This window comes from Equus caballus, chromosome 13, assembly GCF_041296265.1.
Source record: "Equus caballus isolate H_3958 breed thoroughbred chromosome 13, TB-T2T, whole genome shotgun sequence".
Lineage (NCBI taxonomy): Eukaryota > Metazoa > Chordata > Mammalia > Perissodactyla > Equidae > Equus > Equus caballus.
In genome coordinates, this window is record NC_091696.1 from 27,489,220 (window position 1) to 27,512,454 (window position 23,235).

At 42.5% G+C, this 23,235-nt stretch overlaps 1 protein-coding gene across 11 annotated transcripts in view; it reads right to left on the reverse strand.

The window, feature by feature from the left end:
- CALN1 (calneuron 1) overlaps positions 1-23,235 on the reverse strand; it is a 521,933-nt gene that overhangs the window by 175,642 nt on the left and 323,056 nt on the right. For all 11 annotated transcript variants that reach the window (XM_023655518.2, XM_070231770.1, XM_023655512.2 and 8 more), the window contains one exon: positions 13,006-13,118. In XM_023655518.2, coding sequence (XP_023511286.1) covers positions 13,006-13,118 — 113 coding nt within the window. The remainder of the gene's footprint in view (positions 1-13,005; positions 13,119-23,235) is intronic.

Consider the following 23,235-nt stretch of genomic DNA (forward strand, 5'->3'; position numbering starts at 1 on the left):
TAGATTAAATCTCTACAGACCGTAAAGTGAAAATATTATCTTAAATAATTGTATATTATTCCATCTTTGTAAGTGCATTTTTCTACATCTCTGACTAATTTTATATGACAGTCTTAGACACAGAATTATTTTAATTATAGGGTTTAATGCTTGAAAAGTTGTAGCTAAGTACCACCAAATAGTGTTCAGAAAAGTTGCACAATTTACATTTCTGACAGTAGTATAGAAGTTTAACCATCTTTATCTCGTTCTTGATAGCACTGAGTATTATCACATGTTTTATTCTTTTCCAATCTCATAGGTGAAAACTGTTATCCAATTACTATTTGAGTTTACATTTCTTAGATTTCTAGTGAGATTGGACTGTTTTAATATGTCTATTGAAAGTATCAATTGTCTGTTGTTCCTGATCCAATTTCTCTATTGTCATGTTAAGAGGTTTTCATATTGTTTTAGAAATGCTCTTCACATATGCTTTATTCTATCAATTGCATATTTTTTCCTATTTGTTAGTTTTTGAAATATTCTTTCAATTTAATAGGTTAATAGTTTTTATTTATGATTCTTCTATTGCTTTAATGCTTAGAAAGCCATCTCCTACTTAGAAAGTTAGTTACATATTTGACATCTGATTTCTCCACCTTTTAAAAACAGTGAAAACTTCAAGTGTTATATATACTAAAGATCAGTTACCCTTATAAATATGGGTAAGTTTAAAAAAAAAAACAAATTACCAAGGTCTGAGTCAGACCAGTAAGCCTGCCCGACACCTGCCCCACGTGCCAGGCTCACTGACATCACGGCTCAGCGGCTCTCAAATGTGAGTGAGCAGCAGTCACCTGGAGGGCCTGCTGAAACCCAGCCTGCTGGCTCCACCCTGGAGCTCCGGATTCAGTGTTTCTGGGTTGGGGCCCAGGCATTTGCATTTCTAACAAGTCCCAGGTGAGGCTGACAGTAATGCTTCTGACACTCCACTTTTCACTGCAGTGAAATCACTTCGGTGATTCAAGTTCTCACTGTCAATCTAACAGGCCTCGTGATGGACGTCGCTGTTGAAAGCTATTTAGGTTCTGTTGGATGATTAAGAACTGAGGAGCAGCAGCTTTGGATCCAAAACTCTGATAGGGTGGCACATTGACAAAATATTGAGGGGAGAACAATCTTGTTGGTGCCAGATTTGACGTGAGGAGTCTCTGCCTACTGGAATATGTTATCCTTAAAATAAAAAATGTAATGGTCCTAGTGTCTTCTAGGTCTTGGCCCCATGCAACAAATGCTGCACATGAATGGAAACGACTTCTTCTGTTTCATTTGCTTTCTCTGCAAGTTTTGTCAACAGTCAACTCATGGGACAGGTAATCTCCAGTTTTACAGATGAAAACACTGTGAGTATTTAATAGGTACTCAACTAGCTGGGGACTAGATTTTCTTTCCTCTAATTTTCTTTTTGTGATTATAGAAGTAATGCATGCCCATTGTCCAGATTTTGGAAAATATAGAAAGATACGATCACTCATCATCCTACCACACATGAAAAATCACTGTCAGTGTTTGGATCTACTTCTTTCCAGGCTTTTTATGGATAACAGATTCGGATCATACTGTACCTGTGGCTTTGGGTCGTGTTTCTTTCACATATCCTGAACGTGGAAACTCCAGTGCTCTCAACTGCCCACGGGTCAAGAATTTTAACCTACGTCAGCCATGGCCCTGGGGCCAGCACATAAATGTCCCAAGCAAAAGCCTGGACCTGGGATGTGGAGGACCGGCCTTTGGATCAGGGCACGGGACAGAGATCAAGAGTCTAGGACCAGAGCAGAAACAGGAAGCCAGGGAAGACATAATACCAGAGCAAGGATTGGGGAGGGAGGGACAGAGGCCAAGCCTAGAAAGACTCCGGGGAGCAGCTGTATTTTACTATACCTGCTGTGTTTTTTCCTACCAGATGGGGAGGAGTGGACAGCTGGAAAGGATGCTGAGCAGGATTGTGGTTGGAGAAGTCTGTGTGACAAACAGATCTGGACCAAATATGGGGGTGGATGCCCCATGTACTTTTATGTTAGGGTCACTTACAGTGTCTTGGACATTGCCAATAGTTGTGAGATATACTAGCTATGATAATGACCAGCTTGCATATGGGCAAGCGAAGGCTCAGGACATTTAGGCAATACTCTGGAGCACACACAAAGTCCAGGGAGCCCGATGAGTTTCTTGTTTCTTCACCTCGAACCCCAGACGTGTTCCCACACACCCAGCGCCATCTAACGAACAGATCCATTTGCTTAAATATTAATGTGTTTTATTTCTTAAAACAGAAACTCTAAATTAGTGAAGTCTTGAATGAGGTTTGACTGAAAATAAGATAAAAATATGAGTGAGGAACCAAGGTGTTTTCCCTGCATCTTCTGGTATGCACAGTAAGACACACAAGCAGCTCGGCTCTCCCAGCTAAGTGTGGGACTCATTTCTCTCTTTCTTCAGAGGGAGAAAAGTTTAACAGAAGTATTGGCTGGACATTGGGATCAGCAGCACTGTTTGATCTCCCATGATGCTTGTCATTAGCCTTGCCATTGTGTGCTGTCTGCAAACTCACTGCAGAACACAGTGCAGCCCAGCGCTGGAGGGAAAGGAGGAGAAGAGACCAAGGATGCCATAGTGTCTCAGTAAACCTTGGGGTGCAGTAGCAAGGCTGCGTCCTCTGCCACTTGGGGGCATCTACTGCATTAAAGACTCCCATTCTTGGGTACAAGTGGACTCATGCTGTGTGTGGTGCAAATGAACGGGGGAACAACAGAGACTTTGAGGACCCCTTCTCTGCTGTTACAATCAACCTGAAGCATTGAGCATGAAAGCCACCCACCAATCCTAAGTCCCAGCCCCTTTCAGCCCCTCCCTTCTTTCCTCTCCACCATTAATGTACACCAAGTCCTAAGGCTAACTTCAAACACAATTTCACATTTCTTCCCCAAATATATCACTGCAGTAACAGCAAACACACAGAAACTTGATGAAGGGTAAGAACACAATAAAAATTCCACAAGTTATTATTCGCTGCATGAGAGAGAGGTTCTGAACTGGCTGCCAAGAAATCTATGATCCTCATACCCAGAGGGCTGAGAACCCCGGGAGGATGGAGACTCTGGGCCATGGCCCTCAGACCATCCTCCTTGGGAAAGAGGCCGATTACAGTCCACCTTCACTGACAGAAATTTCCTGCAAAGAGCCAGGGGCTCATAACTTTTGGGATGAGCACCAACTGATAAATAGCTGTTTCTGCAGAATCCCATTTGATTTAATTTCACCCTTGGCACTGGAGGCTAGAGCCAGGAAGAAGGGAGCACTGGAAAACAGATTCAATTAGCAAGATGAGCCTAGTGCCTGGTAGGATCACTTCTCAGAACACAGAAAACAGCCAGTGTCATAGGTTTCCTCTAAGGTAGGAAGAAATCAAAGCCCAAGGAAAATGAAAGGCTGTCACAGCAATGTTGGATCAGAAGTTGAAGCCCAGTTACATAATCTTTACCCTTGTGGTAGACAGCCTCCAGGATAGCCCCCAATGACCCCTACTTCCTGGTATTCACAGGAAGTGGTTCTCCCCCATGGTGAATAGGGATGACCTTTGTAACCAATAGGATGTTGCAGAAATGATGGGGTTTGACGCCCAGTGCTAGGTCATAAAAGACAGCACAGCTTCTGCCTTGCACTCTCGTGGATCATTCACTTTGAGGGAAGCCAGCTGCCATATCATGAGGACACTCAAGCAGCACTATGGAGAGGCCCATGTGGCAAGGACCTGAGGCCCCCTGCCAACAGCCAGCATCACCATGCCAGCCACATGAGTGAGCCACCTTGAAGAATATCCTCCAGCCCCAGTCAAGCCTTCAGATGATCACAGCTCCAGCCAGCATCTTGACTGCAACCTCCTGAGGGACCCTGAGCCAGAACCACCCAACTAAGCTGCTCCCAAATTCCTGACCCACAGAAACCATGGGAGGTAGTGAATTTTAATCGTTGTTTTATGCTACTAGCTTTGGGTGTAATGTATTATGTAGCAAATAGATCACTATTGCACTCCACCAGCTGTACCATCATGTCTGTTTCCACAGGAAAGTGATTTTGTCCCTGGTAGGAAGCCCTGTCAGAGTCTTAAATGGATGGTCTTCTCCTTTCTAGAATATCAGTACCTCCTGATATCAATATCCCCTGCCTGGATATCCAGAGGCAGAAAGTTACCTTTCTACTGCTCTTCTTCTGTACTATCTTCACCCACTGTGGTGAAGTAAACACATACATGTACACATGCATATACACACATGCACACACACACAGCTTTCTTTTAAACCTGAAAAATCACTCTAGTGCTAGGAGTATGAACTTTTTTCCAGGAAGGACTGGATGTTCTTATATGTTTTAAGTACCATTTTCTCATGCTGTCTCTGAATGGACAGATGGTAGGGGGTAGGGTGGGGAGCACAGCTGACTACTGAGAATTGATAGATGTGTCTGTTCTCCTCTGCTAGTCATAAAATTCTGAGCTGGTGTACACCAGCAAGAAAAGAAAGCCTTGGCCACAAGTCTGTGCATTCCTGCATTTGTTGAAATATTTGAGAATGGAATTTTCACCCTTTACTCTCTTACTCTCTTTTCCCGTCCTGTTTATTACCCTGAGTGAAGAGGAGGGCCTTTGGTAAGACAAAAACATGAGACTTTGTGAGCATAATAGCATTTCCAAATTACAGTAGAGGCAGTCAATACATTGTGAGAGAAATACTTCCTTGCCATGTAGAGGTTCTGCTATGAAGAACCTGGAAGATGTGAGGCCTCCCCTTAAGGCAAAGATTAAGTACCCGCAGCTCCTTCTCCTCCAGAATGGGGACCAGGAAGAACACTGAGAGCCTGGAAGGTCTTGCAGCATTCTTCTAGGCTACAGTGGGCCGTGAAGGCAGAGGCAAAGGGTAGGAAGCATTCACAATGGGAAATAAAGGAGGGCAGAGAAGAAGGGAAACCAGGGAGAGAAGGACCTCCCAATGCTCATCCAGAGTGGATCTGTGTTGGCTAGAAGATGGCCAGGTGGGAAACAATGTTTCTCCATCTTCTTAACTTGTTTTTTATTTCTGCCAGAGGACTCTACCTGCCTGTCCTTCCAAGTGTCAAGTTATACTCAAAAGGTTACAGGAGCAGTAAGATATTCTCACCATGTGGAGAGTGGGGTCATGGAGGTCGTTCTCTAGGGAGAGTTGGGGCTGATTTAAATACAGTTCAGTATGTGTAAGGCAGGTGTTCTACCCATGTGCATCAGCAGTGCGGAGGTCAGAGGCCCCATGTCACTTTCCCCTGCCCATGGAATATCCTCCTGGACCAGGTCTTGTCTCTGCTCATCTTCCTTTATGCAACTTCCCTTGGTGAGCTCAACCTGGCTTACGATTTCAGCCACCACTCTGATGAATCCCAAATCTGGGTTTCTAGCCCTGGCCTCTCACTCTGATCCATCCCTGATTTCAGCTAGGCATAGACTTTCCTCCTTCTCTGGTTGTCTGGCCCTCACCTTACAATCAACATGTCCAACTTGGAATTCAACTCCACGAAGACTTCTTTTTCTCATGATTGTATTCCTGTCAGTAATAGGCAGTTGGGAACCTTGGAGTCATCTCAACTGTTCTCTGTCTTTAGGCCCTACATCCATTCTGCCAGCAGGTCCTGAGGTCTTTCCCTTTAAACTGTACCTTAACTATGGTCAATGATTTCCTATACTCATTGCCTCTACCCTTTCAAACTCTAATTGTGACAGGCCTAGAATGCTCTCTTTTCTTTCTTTACTCACTTAACCCCCTCATATTTCAAGGTTTGAAGCAATTGCCCCCATTTCCTGAAGCTTTATCTGACCCCTCAAGAACACATTTTTCTCCTTTCTTGAACTTCTATTCAAAAAAATTAGTTACTGAGGGCCTGCTGTGGACCATGTGCAAGGCGCTGGGTGCTTCAACACTGAAGTCCTTGCTTTAAGGAGAGTACAGTCTACTAATCATCACACCAATTAGCCACTTCGTTGTTTTCTGTCTCTTAATTGTGTTTCCCCAAACAAATTCTTAAATAGCCAAGAAGACTGTGTCTTAAAATGTCTTTTGTAAAACCCACAGTGACTATTAGACTACAGGGCACATAACATGTTCTTACTAAATATGTGTTGGTTACATGCAAGATGGGTAGCAGAACAAGACTAGAAATACATGTCAACTGCAATCCTTATCTAGGTTAGAGAAATATCTTTAGTTAAGGAAAAAACACACATCAAGAAATGAAAGAAACCATGCTGTGTTTGAATGGTGTTTTACATATCTAACCAATAATTCAATTTAACTTGACAAATTATTTGACTCAAATTTTTAAAATAATGATTGGTAATCCATTCCCCAAATTCTGTAATCACAAAATAATAGTCACATTTTAAGATTAAAGAACTAGTATAAAAAATGATCTCTAGCATTTTAATAAGGCCAATGTAGACATTTGGAATTTCCTGAGAGATTTTACAAGACAGAAACAGGAGCAAATTGAGAAGCATCAAATACAAATTCTTATTTTCTGTCATATTAAGGGCAAGAGTATTGATAGGGTCAAAACACACAAGGCAACCATGCCATCCTTTAAGCAAGGATCCCCTGGAACCAGGATAAAACTAGGTTCAGATAATACCCATGTGGCCTTTCTAAGTGTCCCCAAGAAAAAGACTTTTGTGAATCAAAAGTGAAGGAATCTCAGGAGTGACTTCAGCATCATGGTAGAGTAAACTTTCCCCGTAATATTCCCCCTCCAACATACAACAAAAAACCATCCATACTCCAACAGAGGACAACCAAACACAACACAAATAATGTTGGAGAGACGCATGCAGCCATATGATGGAGGACAGAGAGGTTGGAGCCCCCCTCGGAGGAGGTGGAATGGGGTAAGAGAGAACTTCACTCCCTCCCCTAAAGACTGTGATCCGGGACAGGAGGCCTCTGAGAAGGAAGGAACGGAGGCGGGGATGTTCATTTGTGGGAACATCAAGGAACTCTGAGGGCCGCTGCAGCCTAGAGGGAAGCCCTCTACCAGAGTGAAAGCTTTCATGGAGGTGACTTCATCAAGCCAACACCCCAGGAGAACAGATAGCAAGAGCAGAGTGAGAAAACACGAGAGCACACAGGAGAAAGTGCCACTCCCGCCACCCACCCAGCATGGCTCCACCACCGTGGATCTCAACTGAAGGCAGAGGGCTCAGAAGATGATGCTCTTGACCCCTACCCAGTGGGGATAGGAGGTAACGGTGACCAAATAATACCAGGATGCATAAAAACAGAGCCACGCCCTCTAGCAATATCAAACATTACATCAAATCTCCAGACCACAGAAAAACAACAAGTTTCGAGAATTCAGTCCTGTGGACACAGAAACATGTAATCTAAGTGGAAATGAATTCAAAATAGCTATCATCAAAAAACTCAACAAGATAAAAGAGAATGTAGAGAAACAATTCAACGAGTTCAGGAGCTACCTCACAAAAGAGATTGAAACTATAAAGAAGAATCAATCAGAAATATTAGATATGAAAGACACAATAGAAGAAATAAAACAAAATACGGAGTCCCTGAATGCTTGAGTGGCCATGATAGAGGAACATATAAGCATAATCAAAGATAGACATGTTGAAATGCTCCAGACAGAGGAGGAGAAAGTACTAAGACTAAAAAGAAATGAAGAAAGTCTCCAAAAAATATCCAACTCAATTAGGAAATGCAACATAAGAATTATAGGTATTCAAGAAAGAGAAGAGAAGGAGAATGGAGCAGAAAGTGTGTTTGAAGAAATAATAGCAGAGAAATTCCCAAACCTAGGGAAAGATGGAAATCCATGTGGAAGAGGCTTCCAGATCTCCTAGATATGTCAATACAAAAAGACCTACTACAAGGCATATAGTAGTAAAACTGGCAAAAATGAATGACAAAGAAAGAATACTAAGGGCAGCAAGGGAGAAGAAAATAACCCACAAAGGAACCCTTATCAGGCTTTCAGTGGATTTCTCTGCAGAAACCTTACAGGCTAGGAGACAATGTAATGACATATTCAAATCTTTGAAAGACAAAAATTTTCAGCCAAGAATACTCTATGCAGAAAAATATCCTTCAGATATGATGGAGAAATAAAAACTTTCCCTGACAAACAAAAGCTAAGGGAGTTCATAGCCACGAGACTCCCCCCACAAGAAATCCTCAAGAAGGCCCTCATATCTGAAAAAAAAAAAAAAAAAAACAGGGAGAAAGGGGTTACAAAGCACAGAGTAAGGAGATAAACATGTAGACAGAATCAGAATAGGATAGCAAATACTCAAGTACAGCATTAAAGAGAAAGGGAAGGAACACACCAAAAACAAAGATAACCTTGTCATTTTAACTACAAACTCACAACACAAGATGGAATAAGATGTGAGAAAAACAACTTAGAAGGGGAGGAGGAAAGGGACTGAATCAGTTTAGACTAAGGAAATAAGAGGCTACTGGAAAATGGACTATCTTATACGTGAGATTCTGAATACAAACCTCATGGTAACCACTAAGTAAAAAAGAAGAACAGAGACACAAATAATAAATAAGGAGAAAACTAAGAAACACATCATAAAAAACTACATAATTCAAAGGGTAGACCAAAATGCACAGGACGAGAAACAAAGGAAATGCAGGAGAACTGGAAAACGATTGATAAAATGGTAGCACTAAGCCCTCATATACCAATAATCACCCTTAACATAAATGGATTGAATTCTGCAGTAAAAAGACACAGAATGGCGAGACGGATTAATGAACAAGACCCAACAATATACTGCCTCCAGGAAACAAGTCTCAGCTCCAATGACAAACACAGGCTCAGGGTGAAAGGATGGAAGATGATACTCCAAGCTAATGACAAACAAAAGAAAGTGGGTATCACCATGCTTATATCAGACAAAGTAGACTTCAAGATAAGACAGGTAATGAGAGACAAAGAGGGGCAGTATATAATGATCAAAGGGACACTCCATCAAGAAGAAATAATGCTTATAAATATCTACGCACCTAACATAGGAGCAACAAAGTTCATAAAGCAACTATTAATGAATCTAAAAGAAGACATTAATAATGATACAGTAATAGTAGGGGACCTCAACATTCCACTCATATCAATTGAGAGATCATCCAGACATAAAATCAAAAAGGAAACAGTGGAATTAAATGAAAGCTAAACCATTTGGACTTAATAGACATATATAGAACACTCCATCCAAAAACAGCAGAATACACATTCTTCTCAAGCGCACATGGAACATTCTCAAGGATAGACCATATGTTGGGAAACAATAAATAAATTGAAGAAAACTGAAATAATAACAAGCATCTTTTCCAATCACAATGCTATAAACAGAAATTAATTACAAGATAAAAGCTGAGAAAGGAACAAATATGTGGAGACTAAACAACATGCTATTGAACAAGTAAAGGATCATTGAAGAAATTAAATGGGAAATAAAAAAATATCTAGAGACAAATGAAAATGAAAACATACCATACCAACTCATATGGCATGCAGCAAAAGCTGTATTAAGAGCAAAATTCATCACAATACAGGCTCACCCTAACAAACAGGAAAAATCCCAAATAAGCAATCACAAATTACACCTAACTGAATTAGAAAAAGAAGAACAAACGAAACCCAAAGTCAGCAGGAGAGAAATAATAAAAATCAGAGCAGAAATAAATACTATTGAAACAAAAAAGGCAGTAGGAAAGATCAATGAAAAAAGAGCTGGTTCTTTGAGAAGATAAATAAAATTGACAAACCCCTAGCAAGACTTACAAAGAAAATAAGAGAGAGAGAGCTCAGATAAACAAAATTAGAAATGAAAGAGGAGAAATAACAATGGATACCACAGAAATACAACAGATTATAAGAGAATATTATGAAAAACTATATGCCAACAAAATGGATAATCTAGAGGAAATGGATAAATTCTTAGACTCTTACAACCTCTGAATCAAGAAGAATCAAGAAGAAACAGACAATCTGAATAGAGCAATCATAAGGAAAGAGATTGAAACAGTAATCAAAAGCATCCCGAAGAATAAAACCCCAAGACCAGATAGCTTCCCTGGGGAATTCTACCAAACTTTCAGAGAGGATTTAATACCCATCCTTCTCAAGCTATTCCAAAAATGAGGGAAGATGGAACACTTCCTAACACATTTTACAAGGCCAACATCACTCTGATACCAAAGCCTGACAAGGACAACGCAAAAGAGGAAAACTATAGGCCAATATCACTGATGACCATAGATGCAAACATCCTCTACAAAATTTTGGCAACCCAAATTCAGCAATACATCAAAAGGATCATACATCATGATCAAGTGGGATTCATACCAGGGACACAGGGATGGTTCAACATCTTCAAATCAATCAACGTGATACACCACATCAACAAATTAAGGAATAAAAACCACATGATCATCTCAATAGGTACAGAGAAAGCACCTGACAAGATCCAACAGCCATTTATGATAAAAACTCTTAACAAAATGGGGATAGAAGGAAATCACCTCAACATAAGAAAGGCCATATATGACAAACCCACAGCCAATATCATACTCAAGGGGCAAAAATTGAATGCCATCCCCCTGAGAACAGGAACAAGACAAGGATGCCCACTATCGCCACTCTTATTCAATATAGCACTGGAGGTTTTTACCGAGCAATTACGCAAGAGAAAGGAATAAAAGGAATCCAAATAGGAAGCGAAGAAGTGAAACTCTTGCTATTTGCAGATGACATGATCTTAAATATAGAAAACCCTAAAAAATCCATTGGAAAACTATTAGAAATAATGAACAACTACAGTAAAGTTGTGGGGTACCAAATCAACTTACGAAAACCAGTTGATTTTCTATGCTCTAATAATGAACTTACAGAAAAAGAACTCAAGAATACAATTCCATTTACAATAACAACTAAAAGAATAAAGTACGTAGGAATAAACTTAACCGAGGAGGTGAAGGACTTACACAATGAAAACTATAAGACATTACTGAAAGAAATAGATAATGACATAAAGACATGGAAAGACATTCTATGCACATGGATTGGAAGAATCAACATAGTTAAAATGTCCATACTACCCAAAGCAATCTATAGATTCAATGCAATTCCAAACAGAATCCCAATGACATTCTTCATGCAAATAGAACTAAGAATCCTAAAATGTGTATGGGGCAACTGAAGACCCCAAACTGCTAAAGCAATCCTGAGAAAAAGAACAAAGCTGGAGGCATCACAATTCCTGAATTCGAAATGTACTACAAAGCCGTAGTGATCAAAACAGCATGGTACTCATACAAAAACAGACACACAGATCCATGGAACAGAACTGAAAGCCCAGAAATAAAACCGCACATCTATAGACAGCTAATCTTCAACAAAGGTGCCAAGAACATACAGTGGAGAAAAGAAAGTCTCTTCAATAAATGGTGTTGGGAAAACTGGACAGCCACATGCAAAAGAATGAAAGTAGACCTTTATCTCACGCCATACGCAAAAATAAACTCAAATGTATCAAAGACTTGAAGATAAGTCCTGAAACCATAAAACTCCTGGAAGATAATATAGGCAGTACACTCTTTGACATCAAACTTAAAAGGATCTTTTTGAATACCATGTCTTCTCAGACAAGGGAAACAAAAGAAAAAATAAGTAAGTGGGACTTCATCAGACTAAAGAGCTTCTGCAAGGCAAAAGAAACTAGGATCAAAACAGAGATAACCCACCAATTGGGAAAAAATATTTGCAAATTACATATCTGACAAGGGGTTAATCTCCATCATATATAAGGAACTCACACAACTGAACAATAAAAAAAAAAACAGCCTGATCAAAAAATGGGCAGAGGAGATGAACAGAGATTTTTCCAAAGAAGATATACAGATGGCCAATAAACACATGAAAAGATGTTCAACATCACCAATCATCAGGGAAATGCAAATCAAAACTACACTAAGATACCACCTTATGCCTGTGAAAAAGGCTATAATCACTAAAACTAAAAATAACAAATGTTGGAGAGGCTGTGGAGCAAAGGGAACCCGCATACACTGTTGGTGGGAATGCAAACTGGTACAGCCACTATGGAAAACAGTATGAAGATTCCTCAAAAAACTAAAAGTAGAACTACCATATGACCCAGCTGGTAGATACCACTACTGGATATCTTCCCAAACAACTTTAAATCAACAATCCAAAGTAACATATGCAACCATATGTTCATTGCGGCACTATTCACAATAGCCAAGACATGGAAACAATCCAAGTGTCCATAGACCAATGATTGGATGAAGAAGATGTGGTATGTATATATAATGGAATACTACTCAGCCATAAAAAAGACAAACTCATCCCATTTGCAACAAGATGGATGGACCTGAAGGGAATTATGCTAAGCGTAATAAGTCAGACTAAGAAAGATAAACATCAGATGATTTCACTCATATGTGGAATATGAACAAACAGATGGAGAAAGAAGACAGTTCAGTAGTTACCAGGGGAATGGGGGTGGGGGGTCGGCACAGGGGGTGAAGAGGAGTACTTATGTAGTGACAGTCAAGAAATAATGTTCAACTGAAATTTCACATTGATGTAAACTATTATGAACTCAATTTTAAAAAAAGTGAAGGAATCTCATTTGTCCAAAATGTACAAATGTTTTTGATATTAGGAAAAAATAGGGAGATATTTCCCTCCTCCAAGCCTTAAATGAGTATAATTTTGATTTTTTGTTTAAAGGACCCAGTATGGACTTCAACTTAGACATCCTATTCAAGGAATGTATGCCCCTCCAGCCCAGAAGAGATCTTCATGTGCTGAACAGAAGCTCAATAATTCAGTCAACAGTTAATCCCAGGCACATGTTTACTGTCAAACTTAATCTTAAAAAAAAATCTTACTCACCTGCCAGAATATGCTATCTATTGTGTTTCCAAGAAAACCGTCGCGACCTTCTGAAGACACGAGTTTGGGGCCAAGAATTGTCATGAATTCATCAAAATCCACCTGGCCATCCCCTAGAAGGAGAAGATATAAACATGAGTCCAAAAGTAGCTAAAATGGACCTACTGTACCCCATGAAATAAACATTTCCATGCTTTTCTCCTTGGCATGATCTCAATCAATGAAGACTCGCTGGTAGCAGTACTCAAAATTGTGCAACATTCTTAAAATACCAAAACACCAAAAGGACCACAAGCAACTGGCAATTAGGAATACATCCAATACCACATATTCCTAATCATTTCCCACTATTTCTATCTAAATGCCCAACCAGTACCTCTCATTTAAATGGCCACAGCTCACACCTCCCCTACCTCCTGGACCTCAAATTGCCCAGCTGTACATGATAGAAATTATGGTTTCATCCCTATCTCTTCCTTCACCCTTGTCACTCACACATAAACTTAGTCATCAAGTCTTACTTATTTCACCTCTTAAACACCTGTGGCTACTATATCTTCCTTGTTAATCCAATTGGTAGTCCCCTTTCCAAAGATGGTGGTGGTGGAAAAATACTTCCAAGAATTAATTTCTAGTTATAATAATAATGTTACAGGTAGAAAGGCTTTCTGCCCTCACACTCTCACCTCCACACTATCTTCTATATATTTTCGAGTTTACTTCCCTCAAAGCATGTCTGATCATGCTTTAGAAACTTCAATGGCATCAATGACTGAAAATTGGGAAACCACCTCAGGATAGCGTTCAAGTCCCACTGTCTCTGTTGCCCCTTTTTGCCCCTTACCTCTACACAAAATGCCATCCTTTTTCGGAGCTCCATGCCTCTGTACACACTGTTCCCTCCACCTGGGATGCCTTCCATTTGCCTACCTGGTGAATGCCATCTCATTCTCTAAATGGAACTTAAATATCATGTTCACTTTTCATTTTTTCCTGACCCACCCTCATCTCACTAAACAGAGTTGGCCAAACCTTCATCTGTCTCTCCTACTAAGCTAACTTACATCCTTTATAGAACTTAGCACCCTGTATCTCAGTCACTGATTTGCATGTGTATTTCCCACCTGGATTCTGAGCTTTGCAAGGTCAGGGACCCAGTCTGAAACTTCTTCGTATATTCAATACCATGGTAGGCACTCAGTAAGTACTTGTAGAATAAATGAAAGATGTCTCTTGTTTGTTTTTTCTCTGTTCAGTTCAGCATCTATTGGATCTTTCAGGCTAGAGCTGACACTGACCCAAAGGTGGGCTTGAGCCGACTTAGACAAAAGCATTCAATGCTTCAGGGCATTGTCCGAGTCTCAATGAGTCATCAGTGTGGCATTCTGTACTCTTAGGACTGTTCAAGAGGGCATCTCCACCAAGAGCTCACCACATTTTGGCTCTAGGCAGTGAAGACCACCCAGGTGTCTGCACACAAGTTTGCCAAAGTGCAGACACGTGGATCCACTCCCAGAGTGCAATTGCCTTTAAAGAGGCCTCATTCGAAACCTATTTCAAAAAGTCAAGCAGATGTCATCACCAGATGTCAATAATTCAGAAAAGACAGTCCAGGAACAGGTCCCAGTGTAGATAAAACTTCCTAGAGGATAAGGGAGGCGTGGCAAGTCAGTGGGAAAGGAAGATTTAGTCACCAAATGGGGTGGGGCAGTCAGTGGACTACTGAGAGGAAACTGGTTTATCTCTCATCATTCAACAAGATAAAGGGATCTAAATTTTCACCCTCACTGGTCATCATAAGAATACTAATTCAAGTAACAATGAGTTACCATCTTGTTTTTCAAAATAGCAAATACTTCTAAAAAGACTACCACTCAATGTTGACAGAGATACAGGGAAGAAACAGGCTCTCTTATGCATTCCTGGTATATTCATTCAGGGTATTGACGGGTAGTACTTAAAATGCTGTAACATGCTGGTTCCTTTTTACCAAATAGCTTCACTTTTCAAGAAAAAACAAAACAAGGAAATGAACTTAAATGCAGATGAGATGTTTGCTCAAAGATAATATTTATTATACACAGGCACTAACCCTCGGCTCACCTGAATCAGCCTGCTAGTCCGAGCTGGGGCTGGGTGGCCAAAAAGTCTCAGACTAAAATATGCATTCTCATTAGAGATAGTATCACCCTCAATGAGAAGAAAAGTGGTTCCTAGAGGACCAAACAATCTCAGATATTACAATGGTTTGTGGCCCTCCTAGAGCCACAGTACATAAACAGACATGCAGTATATCTTTGCTATTAAAATTTCATGGGGGTGGGACAACCAGGAAAACAAATATCTTAAAAGCCTCCTGGGCAGTGGCTATTACAAAAAAAGAAGAAGTTTGAGAAGCACTAGACTAGAAGATGTCCCAAGTACTGTGGTTCTTCTTCCCCAGGCCCTCCCTCTGGAATGTTGGTCTATTAGCAGTGGGCATCATCCCAACTACCTGTCACCCATGGTGAGGTCGGGCAGTTCATAAAGGCTTAGAAGCCCAGGGGAATGGATCACTTTTTCACAAAGACCCCATGAGACCTTGACTAAAATATGTCCACCGGGCTGGGTCTCTCAAGCTCCTAGCCATGGTGTAGTGGGCACCGCTCCCTCTCACTTGGGAGCCTAATAAGGGGATGGTCCATAGGAGATGGCAAACTCCTGCTGCTCAGTGCCAGGAAAATGGGGCTGTCTTTGAACAGCCCACCTTCCAGATAGGAGGAGAGAGACCATCCACCTCTCTGAAACCTCCCCCCAGGGTGATGGGAGTGCAGCAGTGTGGAATTGGTGTGCATGGAGCTCTGCTCATAGTCATCAGAGAGTGTTCACAGATGCTGCCCTTGGCAAAGAACACCAACCCCAAAGTGACAATCAGAAACAATGCTTCAGAACCACATCCTGGCCTCGGTGAAGGAAATAGCTCATTCATTACTCAAATCCTTGGCCAGAGGGGAAGTGCTGGGGGAGGGATGCTCAGGACCCTCTGGGCAGTGCCATCTGTGGTGCAGGAGTACAGGTGGCTTCACAGAGACTTTCTGCTCCTTGGGGGAGAGGGCTATCTAGCTCAGGGAATGATTTGCTTCCACTATGAAGCAGAGGGCATTTGGAACCTCACACTTTTTACTGATCAAAATATGAGTCCCCCCACTCCCCCCACCGCGCCTTTTTTTCACTAACATTGAGCACAGGGAGATTCCTGCAGGCTCACAGCTGAAGAAATAATCAGGGTGGGGCCCCTTAGGATTTCCTCAGCTCTGGCTCCTAAGCATGTGTGTACTTAGCATATTTTCTGCAGACTTTCAGTAAATGAAGACTCCTTCTCATACATACACCAGTCCCACTGGCAGTACTAGGTTCTACGTGGATTTAGACTGAGGAAAAGCTCTCTTATGCAGATCTTAGTTTAATGGACAAACAGAACTGAGAACACCCCACAAGCTATCAACACTGCTCTCAGAGTTCTAGCCCACCTCCTCCCTCCATCCATCCCAGAAGAAGTGAGACAAACAGAATCTCAGAGAGAGGTTTTCCACTAAGTTCCTCACACGAAAACCATTCCCAGGCCAAGGCAAGGTCTGGGAAGTCTGATGATCAAAATATCTAACATTTACTGAGCACTCACAATGTGGCGGGCATTGTTTAAAGTAGTTTCCATACACTAGTTCACATAAATCTTCCAGCAGCCCATTTTACAGATGAGAAAACTGAGACACAGAAAGTTTGCGTAGCTGGCAGAAGCTCATGCAGGGAGCAGAGCTGGGATTCCAAGTCTGCCTGTGTTTTCGCTGCCTCTCAGGAGGCTGGTCAGGGATGGGCTCTGTCTGGAACACTCCTTCCCCTGATGCCAGGGTTCCCCAGCAGGGGAGTGCTACAGTTGCCCGGTACAGAGAGGGAGACTGAAATCTAAACTGCTCTGTCTGGTCTAGCTGTTGGGTCTCAGGTCAGCCACTAGAAGTCTTTCTTAATCATTTCAAAGAGTGATAATCAGTAATAGAAAATATTTATGTAATGCTCGCTAAATGCCAGGCACTGAGCTCAGGGCTTCACATTTGTGACCTTGTCTGATTCTACCACAACACTATGAATAGGTTCTCCCCTTCCACATTTTACCCATGAGAAGACTTGGGCAAGAAGAGGTTAAAAGTAGCTACACTAAGGCCACACAGCTAGTACATGCCTGCACAGGGACTCTGATCAGAACCCGACAATAACTTTCACGTTACACCATCTCCCCTCTGCATCAATGACCCTAACATAAGTCCTAGCAGAGGTTCACATCTCCTCAAAGTTTGAGAGTATAATGCGTTTTCCTATCTAGGCATTTAGGAAGGAATTTAGTGGGAAACTGGGAGAGAAGCCCTCCACGAGCTTTAATGCAAACGACCAATGCTTGAAAGGCATTTGCTCCCTAAATCACCATTTTTCCTACATTCAGGGTCTCAGTGATTCTCTTTGGATGGTCAGTTCTCAGAGGGCGCCCACATGCAAGCCCTCCAGGCATCTGAAACCTCTTCCACCAAAAAGAATTGGTCTGATGAACAATCCTATCCAGGCCTGGCAGGGTGACACCGACTGCTACTATGGATTCACATGCCCCAAATACAAAGGTGGGCTTCTTCCCAGACCCACCCCCTTTCACAGAATGCAGTAGGTTCTGAACGCAAAAACTTCATTTTGTTAAATTGTTTTGCAAATTGTGAACAAGCAAGTAACTGTAGAATGAAAGAATGGAATGCACTCGTACCAGACCTCATTCTCCATTCTCAAGCTTCCAAATATCATGATCCACTTAGCAAGAAGTGCAGGAAGCTAACCTGCTAAGGACTGTGTCCTGTTGCTTCCCACTGCTATGTAAGTCAAAGTAATGAACTTGAACTAGGGCAGGAAGCTGCAGGAGCGCCAGGACTGAACAACATTCATTAAGACTAACCAGCTGAAATTTTCACAAAGAGGTAAAATAATAATAAAAATCACTGCAAAATAAAAGGAAGGAAAGGAATGTACAGAAAAAAAGGATGGGCTCTAAAGGGTAACCAGGAGACCAGAGAGGAGGAAGAAAAAATGTCTGAGACTCCATTCAAATCAATTAACGAAACTCCAAAAGCACACCTGCAAAGGAGCAGGTGCATGGGCAACGTGCTGTGGGGCAACAGAGAGATAAATAAGGCCCAGACTTACCCTCCAGGAGCTTGCAATCTGTTACTCAGGACAGAGTCAATACGTGCTGTGATTGTCCTCAAAGCATTGTGCTAAGGCAGGACTAAGGCTGGAGCAAAGGCTCCAATGAGGAAATTCTCAAAACTTCAGCGGTGAGCCCTTAAAGGAGGGAAGGGCTCTAAAAAGCAGAAAAGGGAGATGAGGTGAGCAGCCTGAGCAATGGGGGGGACACCAGGAGGGATGGAGGATGTCTAGGAGCTGCGGCTACCCTCCCTTCATGCTGGATGGAGGATGTTTGTGGGAAGAGAGCAGGATGAGATAAGGCCCTGCTCATCCTTGATGCAGGGTCCGTGGAAAGTGTCCACATCTGGAAGGGAGAGCATCAGTGTGCTGCTTACCAAAGATCAGGCTGATAACAGTGCACAGGCTGGATAGGAGAGGCAGAGCTGGCCTAAGACAATAGAGAAGAAGGAGGTAGAGGAGTAGAGGATCGGGAGTGGAGAAGACCGGATTCAGGGGAAGGGCATTTCCAGTGGAAGTGACAAGACTTGGCAACTGACTGGACGGGCAGGAAGGAGGAAGAGACAATGGTGACTGAAGTTTGTGTCTGGGATACTGGATGGACCGTGGAGTTAATTAGGAACAATGAAGAAGTCAGGAGGAGCATGTATTTGGGAAGTGCTGGCTTTGAGGTACTGAAAGGATGGGGGTGGGGAGTGTCTAACAGCTAAAAATGTGGATCTAAAAGTCTTCAGGATCTATGGAAAGATCTCTAAGATCTTCAAGATAGCTTCTCAAATGAAAAAAGTAAAGTGCAGAACTGTATTGTTGTATGCTACAATTTTGTCTAAAAAGATGGTAAGGGAGAAGATACATTCCTATTTGATTGGATAAATATTTTCATAAAAGTTCTAGAAGTGTACCCTCCTCCAAAAAACTCATAATAGTTAGTGGTTTATTCATGGGTGAGTCTGGGCTGGTAGGGTACAGGAATGAGTATTTTCACTCCATATCTTCATATACTTTTTGATTTTTGAACCATGTCATGTATTACCTGCTCAAAAATAATTAAATTTTAAACTTAAACAAGGAATCCAGTCTTCAGTATCCATCTGGATGAACTCATCGAGAGCACAGGAAGACGGAAGAAGGAAGAGAAGAGAAGAGGATGGAGGAGGGCCTTGGGCACGCCTACAGAGCTGGTTTCTTGGATGGGTTAGCTCTATAGGGTGCAAGAAGAAACAACTTCACTCTTTGTCACACTCCTTGTTCAAGCCCCTGTCTTGCAGCTCTCTCTCAACTCTGGGTGAAGCACTGGGCTGGTCCCATAGCTTTGTTATTGACTCTCAAGGAATCAAAAGTCCAGTCAGGCTAATGATCACATAACTCTAGACCTCCCTTGGTTAAAAAGTGTTCCCTCTTTCAACTTGGGCCTGACCCAGGCTGGTAACCTGGAACAGGGAAGAGCCAGGTCAGTTTCTTCACTCTTTCCTAGGTCCACCTCCCTGTCCATTCCCCAGCTGTGCTTTCTGGCCACACCTGGATTGTAATAAGCTTATGAGGAGGCTGCAGTTTCTCCAATGGGCTGTGCCTCTCCCCGCCATTGGCTGCTTATAACCCCTCTCCCCAGAACCCTGGGCTTCTGGTGGCCTCTCCCTCCACTGGGGTGACATCAACCCTCTAGGTGGTCCCAAACTGGCTTCTGCTTTGCCCCAAACTGGCTCCTCCTTTGCCCCATATGTCACTGAAAGACAGCTCTTCCCAAACCAGCCCTGCCCTTCTCTGCTTAGCTGCCCACAGTAGGCAGCAGCTCCAGCTCCAGCTCTAGCCCAGGCCTTTAGATGTTTCACATAAGGTGCAAACACCAGCCCCTACATTCTTTAAACTCCCATGAACACAGGTCAGTCTCTATAAATGGCTCTTTGGAAACACCTTTAGCTCTAACTGAATGAGAAATACCTCCTCCCTATTCCAAGAAGGTTAAGGAAAACTCAAAGCCCACCATCAACCCTCTTCAATGAAATTATTTTGCCTAATGCTTCCACGTCAACCTCTTGTCAAGTGGTAGGGACTAAACTGTGTCCCCCCAAATTCATATGTTGAAGCCCTTATATGATCCCCCAATATAACTGTATTTAGAAATAGGGCCTTAAGGAGGTAACTAAGGTTAAATGAGGTCATAAGGGTGAGCCCTGATCCAAAAGGAATGATGTCCTTATAAGAAGAGGAAGAAACACGAGGAATACACACACAGAGAAAAGGCCACACGAGGACTTTAGTGAGAAGGTGGCCATTTACAAGCAAAGGAGAGAGCTCCCACCAGAAACCAACCCTCCCAGAACCTTAATCTTGGACTTCTAGCCCCTAGAACTGAGAGAAATAAATTTCTGTTGTTTGAGCCACCTAGTCTGTGGTATTTTGTTTTGACAGGCCGAGCTGACTAACACAGAAAGGTAGGGAAGAACAATGGGCTCTTGGCAAACTTGGTACTTACTGTTTTGTTCTGTGAGTTAATGCCTCAAATTGAGACATAAGAGTGCCATGTTGATATCCTGCTATACTCTATGTCAGAAGCAGGAGGAGCAGGGCATTGGAAAGGAAGTGTCTGAGAGGAGAACCAGGACAGAGAGAGGGTCACCCCAGATGTCAAGGGAGTTCTTCAATAAGGGGCAGGTAGTTAGTCTCCAGTAATGTTAAATGCCACAGAGGGCAAAGTAGGATGAAGGCTGAGAAAGGGACCTTGCATGGCTGATTACTGTACCTGGGGGTGGGGGTGGCCAAAACCAGGTCCTTGCCCTGGCAGCAGCACCTGAATTTGAACAGAGAAGGGCCTTAGGAGCAGGAACCTGGTTGGAAGGAGCCTGTAGTTTTCCAGGTCGGACTGTATTGGAGGGATGTCACCCTGAGTTGGTAGGCTGTGTAGTGGTGAGATCTCACCCTGGGTTGGTGGACTATGTGTTGAAGGGATCTCAAAACCTACCCCCAGGTTCAATGGTTCACTAAGAGACTCCCAGAATAGCATATAGTCCTACTCATGACCATGATTTATTACTGAGACAGAATATAAAATACAATCGTCAAAGGAGAAAAGTGCACAGGGTGAAGTCTGGAGGAAACCAGGTACAACCTTCCAGAATCCTCTCCCAATGGAGACAACAGGACATGCTTAATTCCACGAGCAATGAGTAGTGGCAACATATGTGAAATCCTGTCTACCAGGAAAGCTCATTAGAATCCCAGTGTCCAAGGTGTTTACTGGGGACCGGCCAAGTAGGCACCCTGTGCCTGGCATGTTCTAAAATTCAAGACTCCCAGAAGGAAAGCAGGAGGTGCTTAGCACAAACCATACTGTATGCATGAACAGCTAGGCACATTAAGCCACAGTTATCAGTTCTAGGAATGATGGGAAGCCTCCCCAATCCAATTTCCCAGACATCAGCCCAGGGCTAACCTTGCAAACAGGCCTTTCTAAGGGTAGCCTGCTGTGTTAACTCTTTTCTGCACACATCTCCAACTTCATTCTAAGTCCTTGAGTCATTGAGCCAAGGCAACAGAAATTTATCAAATCAATACTCCCACCTAGGACAGAAATGGATGCAAGGCTTCTTATGGTTCAGAGTCCCTAACATAGATCTTGCGGCTGCTGGTAACACAAGGTAGGTCTTCCTAGACCTCAGATGCTTCACTCTGTGCAGCACCATGGCCATTTTTCTGAAAAGACTAGCACAGTCTCTTCATCCTCTGCTTCTGTTCATGGAAATTTACATACATCAAGCTCTCCTAGGTCCTGAACTTCCCCATTCTCACCCTGTTGGTAAAAGCAGAACTGAGGCCCAGACAACCCAGAGCAGTACACCTGCCTCCAGCAACCCAGTGTCCCAGGAAGCACAAAATTTTTGCATGTATTATATAATACAGAACAATAAAAATAGAAAAAATGCTTTTTTTTACATTTAACATCTGAATGGGAAATAACAATTGACTCTAGCAGAATAAGAAAGCCAAGGAGTAGTGGGGTGAAGATGGGATTGGTGGATGCTGGTGGCACCTCCTAGCACTGCCACTGCCCTCCCTCACCTCTCTCCTCCAAAGAAGAGCAGCAGCTAATCAGAGACGGTTGGCTCTCAGGATTTGTTCAAAGTCCATGCTCACAGCTGGAGCCTACTCCCTGGTAGGGTTTCCCATCTATGCACTAGATTCATCCAGGCCTGGTCTCGTCAGAGCAAGCCAAGCCAGCCTATCTCCTCTCTTCTTTTCTGCATGGGGATATGGGCCATGAGCAAGGCTGAATATAAAGGGGCACTTTATTTCTCATTCCTACTGCTCTTATGCACACGTCTCTCTCAGGGATCAATATGGAAGAGATACTGTCAAGACAAGACAGACCATGCATCTTACTAGCACCAAACTCACCTTCTACTCCAACAGTTGCAAGGTCGTTTCTAACCTCCAGACAATAGTTTTGGCTTGAAAGTGCTTGTCTGAAATATGTAAGGGAGGGAGTACATTTTGAGAAAACGGGTGCAGTGACTGCAGAATAATCTTGACTTCAGGATTAAGAAGAATGAAGAAAAGTTTCTAATGTGTCTTGCTCAACTTTCCATTAAAGAATCCATGAAACCAGAAAAAGAAAAAAACTCACAGAAATTCTTTGATAGCCAGAAGCTGAAGATAACCATCGACCACTTGAAAAAATCTGGGGAAATGGTTACTAACCACAGTTCCAGTGAAGCAGATGGAGAAATAAAACTGGTGGTCTGTGCAGGCTGCACTCTTAGAAAGGGAACTGCAGCAACTGCTAGGAAGTGGTAGGAAGAAGCATGAGCATCATACATGGTCCACCCCAAGCTCAGAGACCCAGACTTTGCAAAATGTAGAAACCCAGGCAACCAGCTCCTGAGTGTGTGTCCCTGGGTTGCTGGGAAATCTAGCATCTTGTCCCCTTTTGCCGTTCTTTTCCTCTCCCTTGTAGTGGTCCACGTTCAACCTCCACTTGTAGGTACAACCCTAGCATATCACATAGGCAGAAGTTCC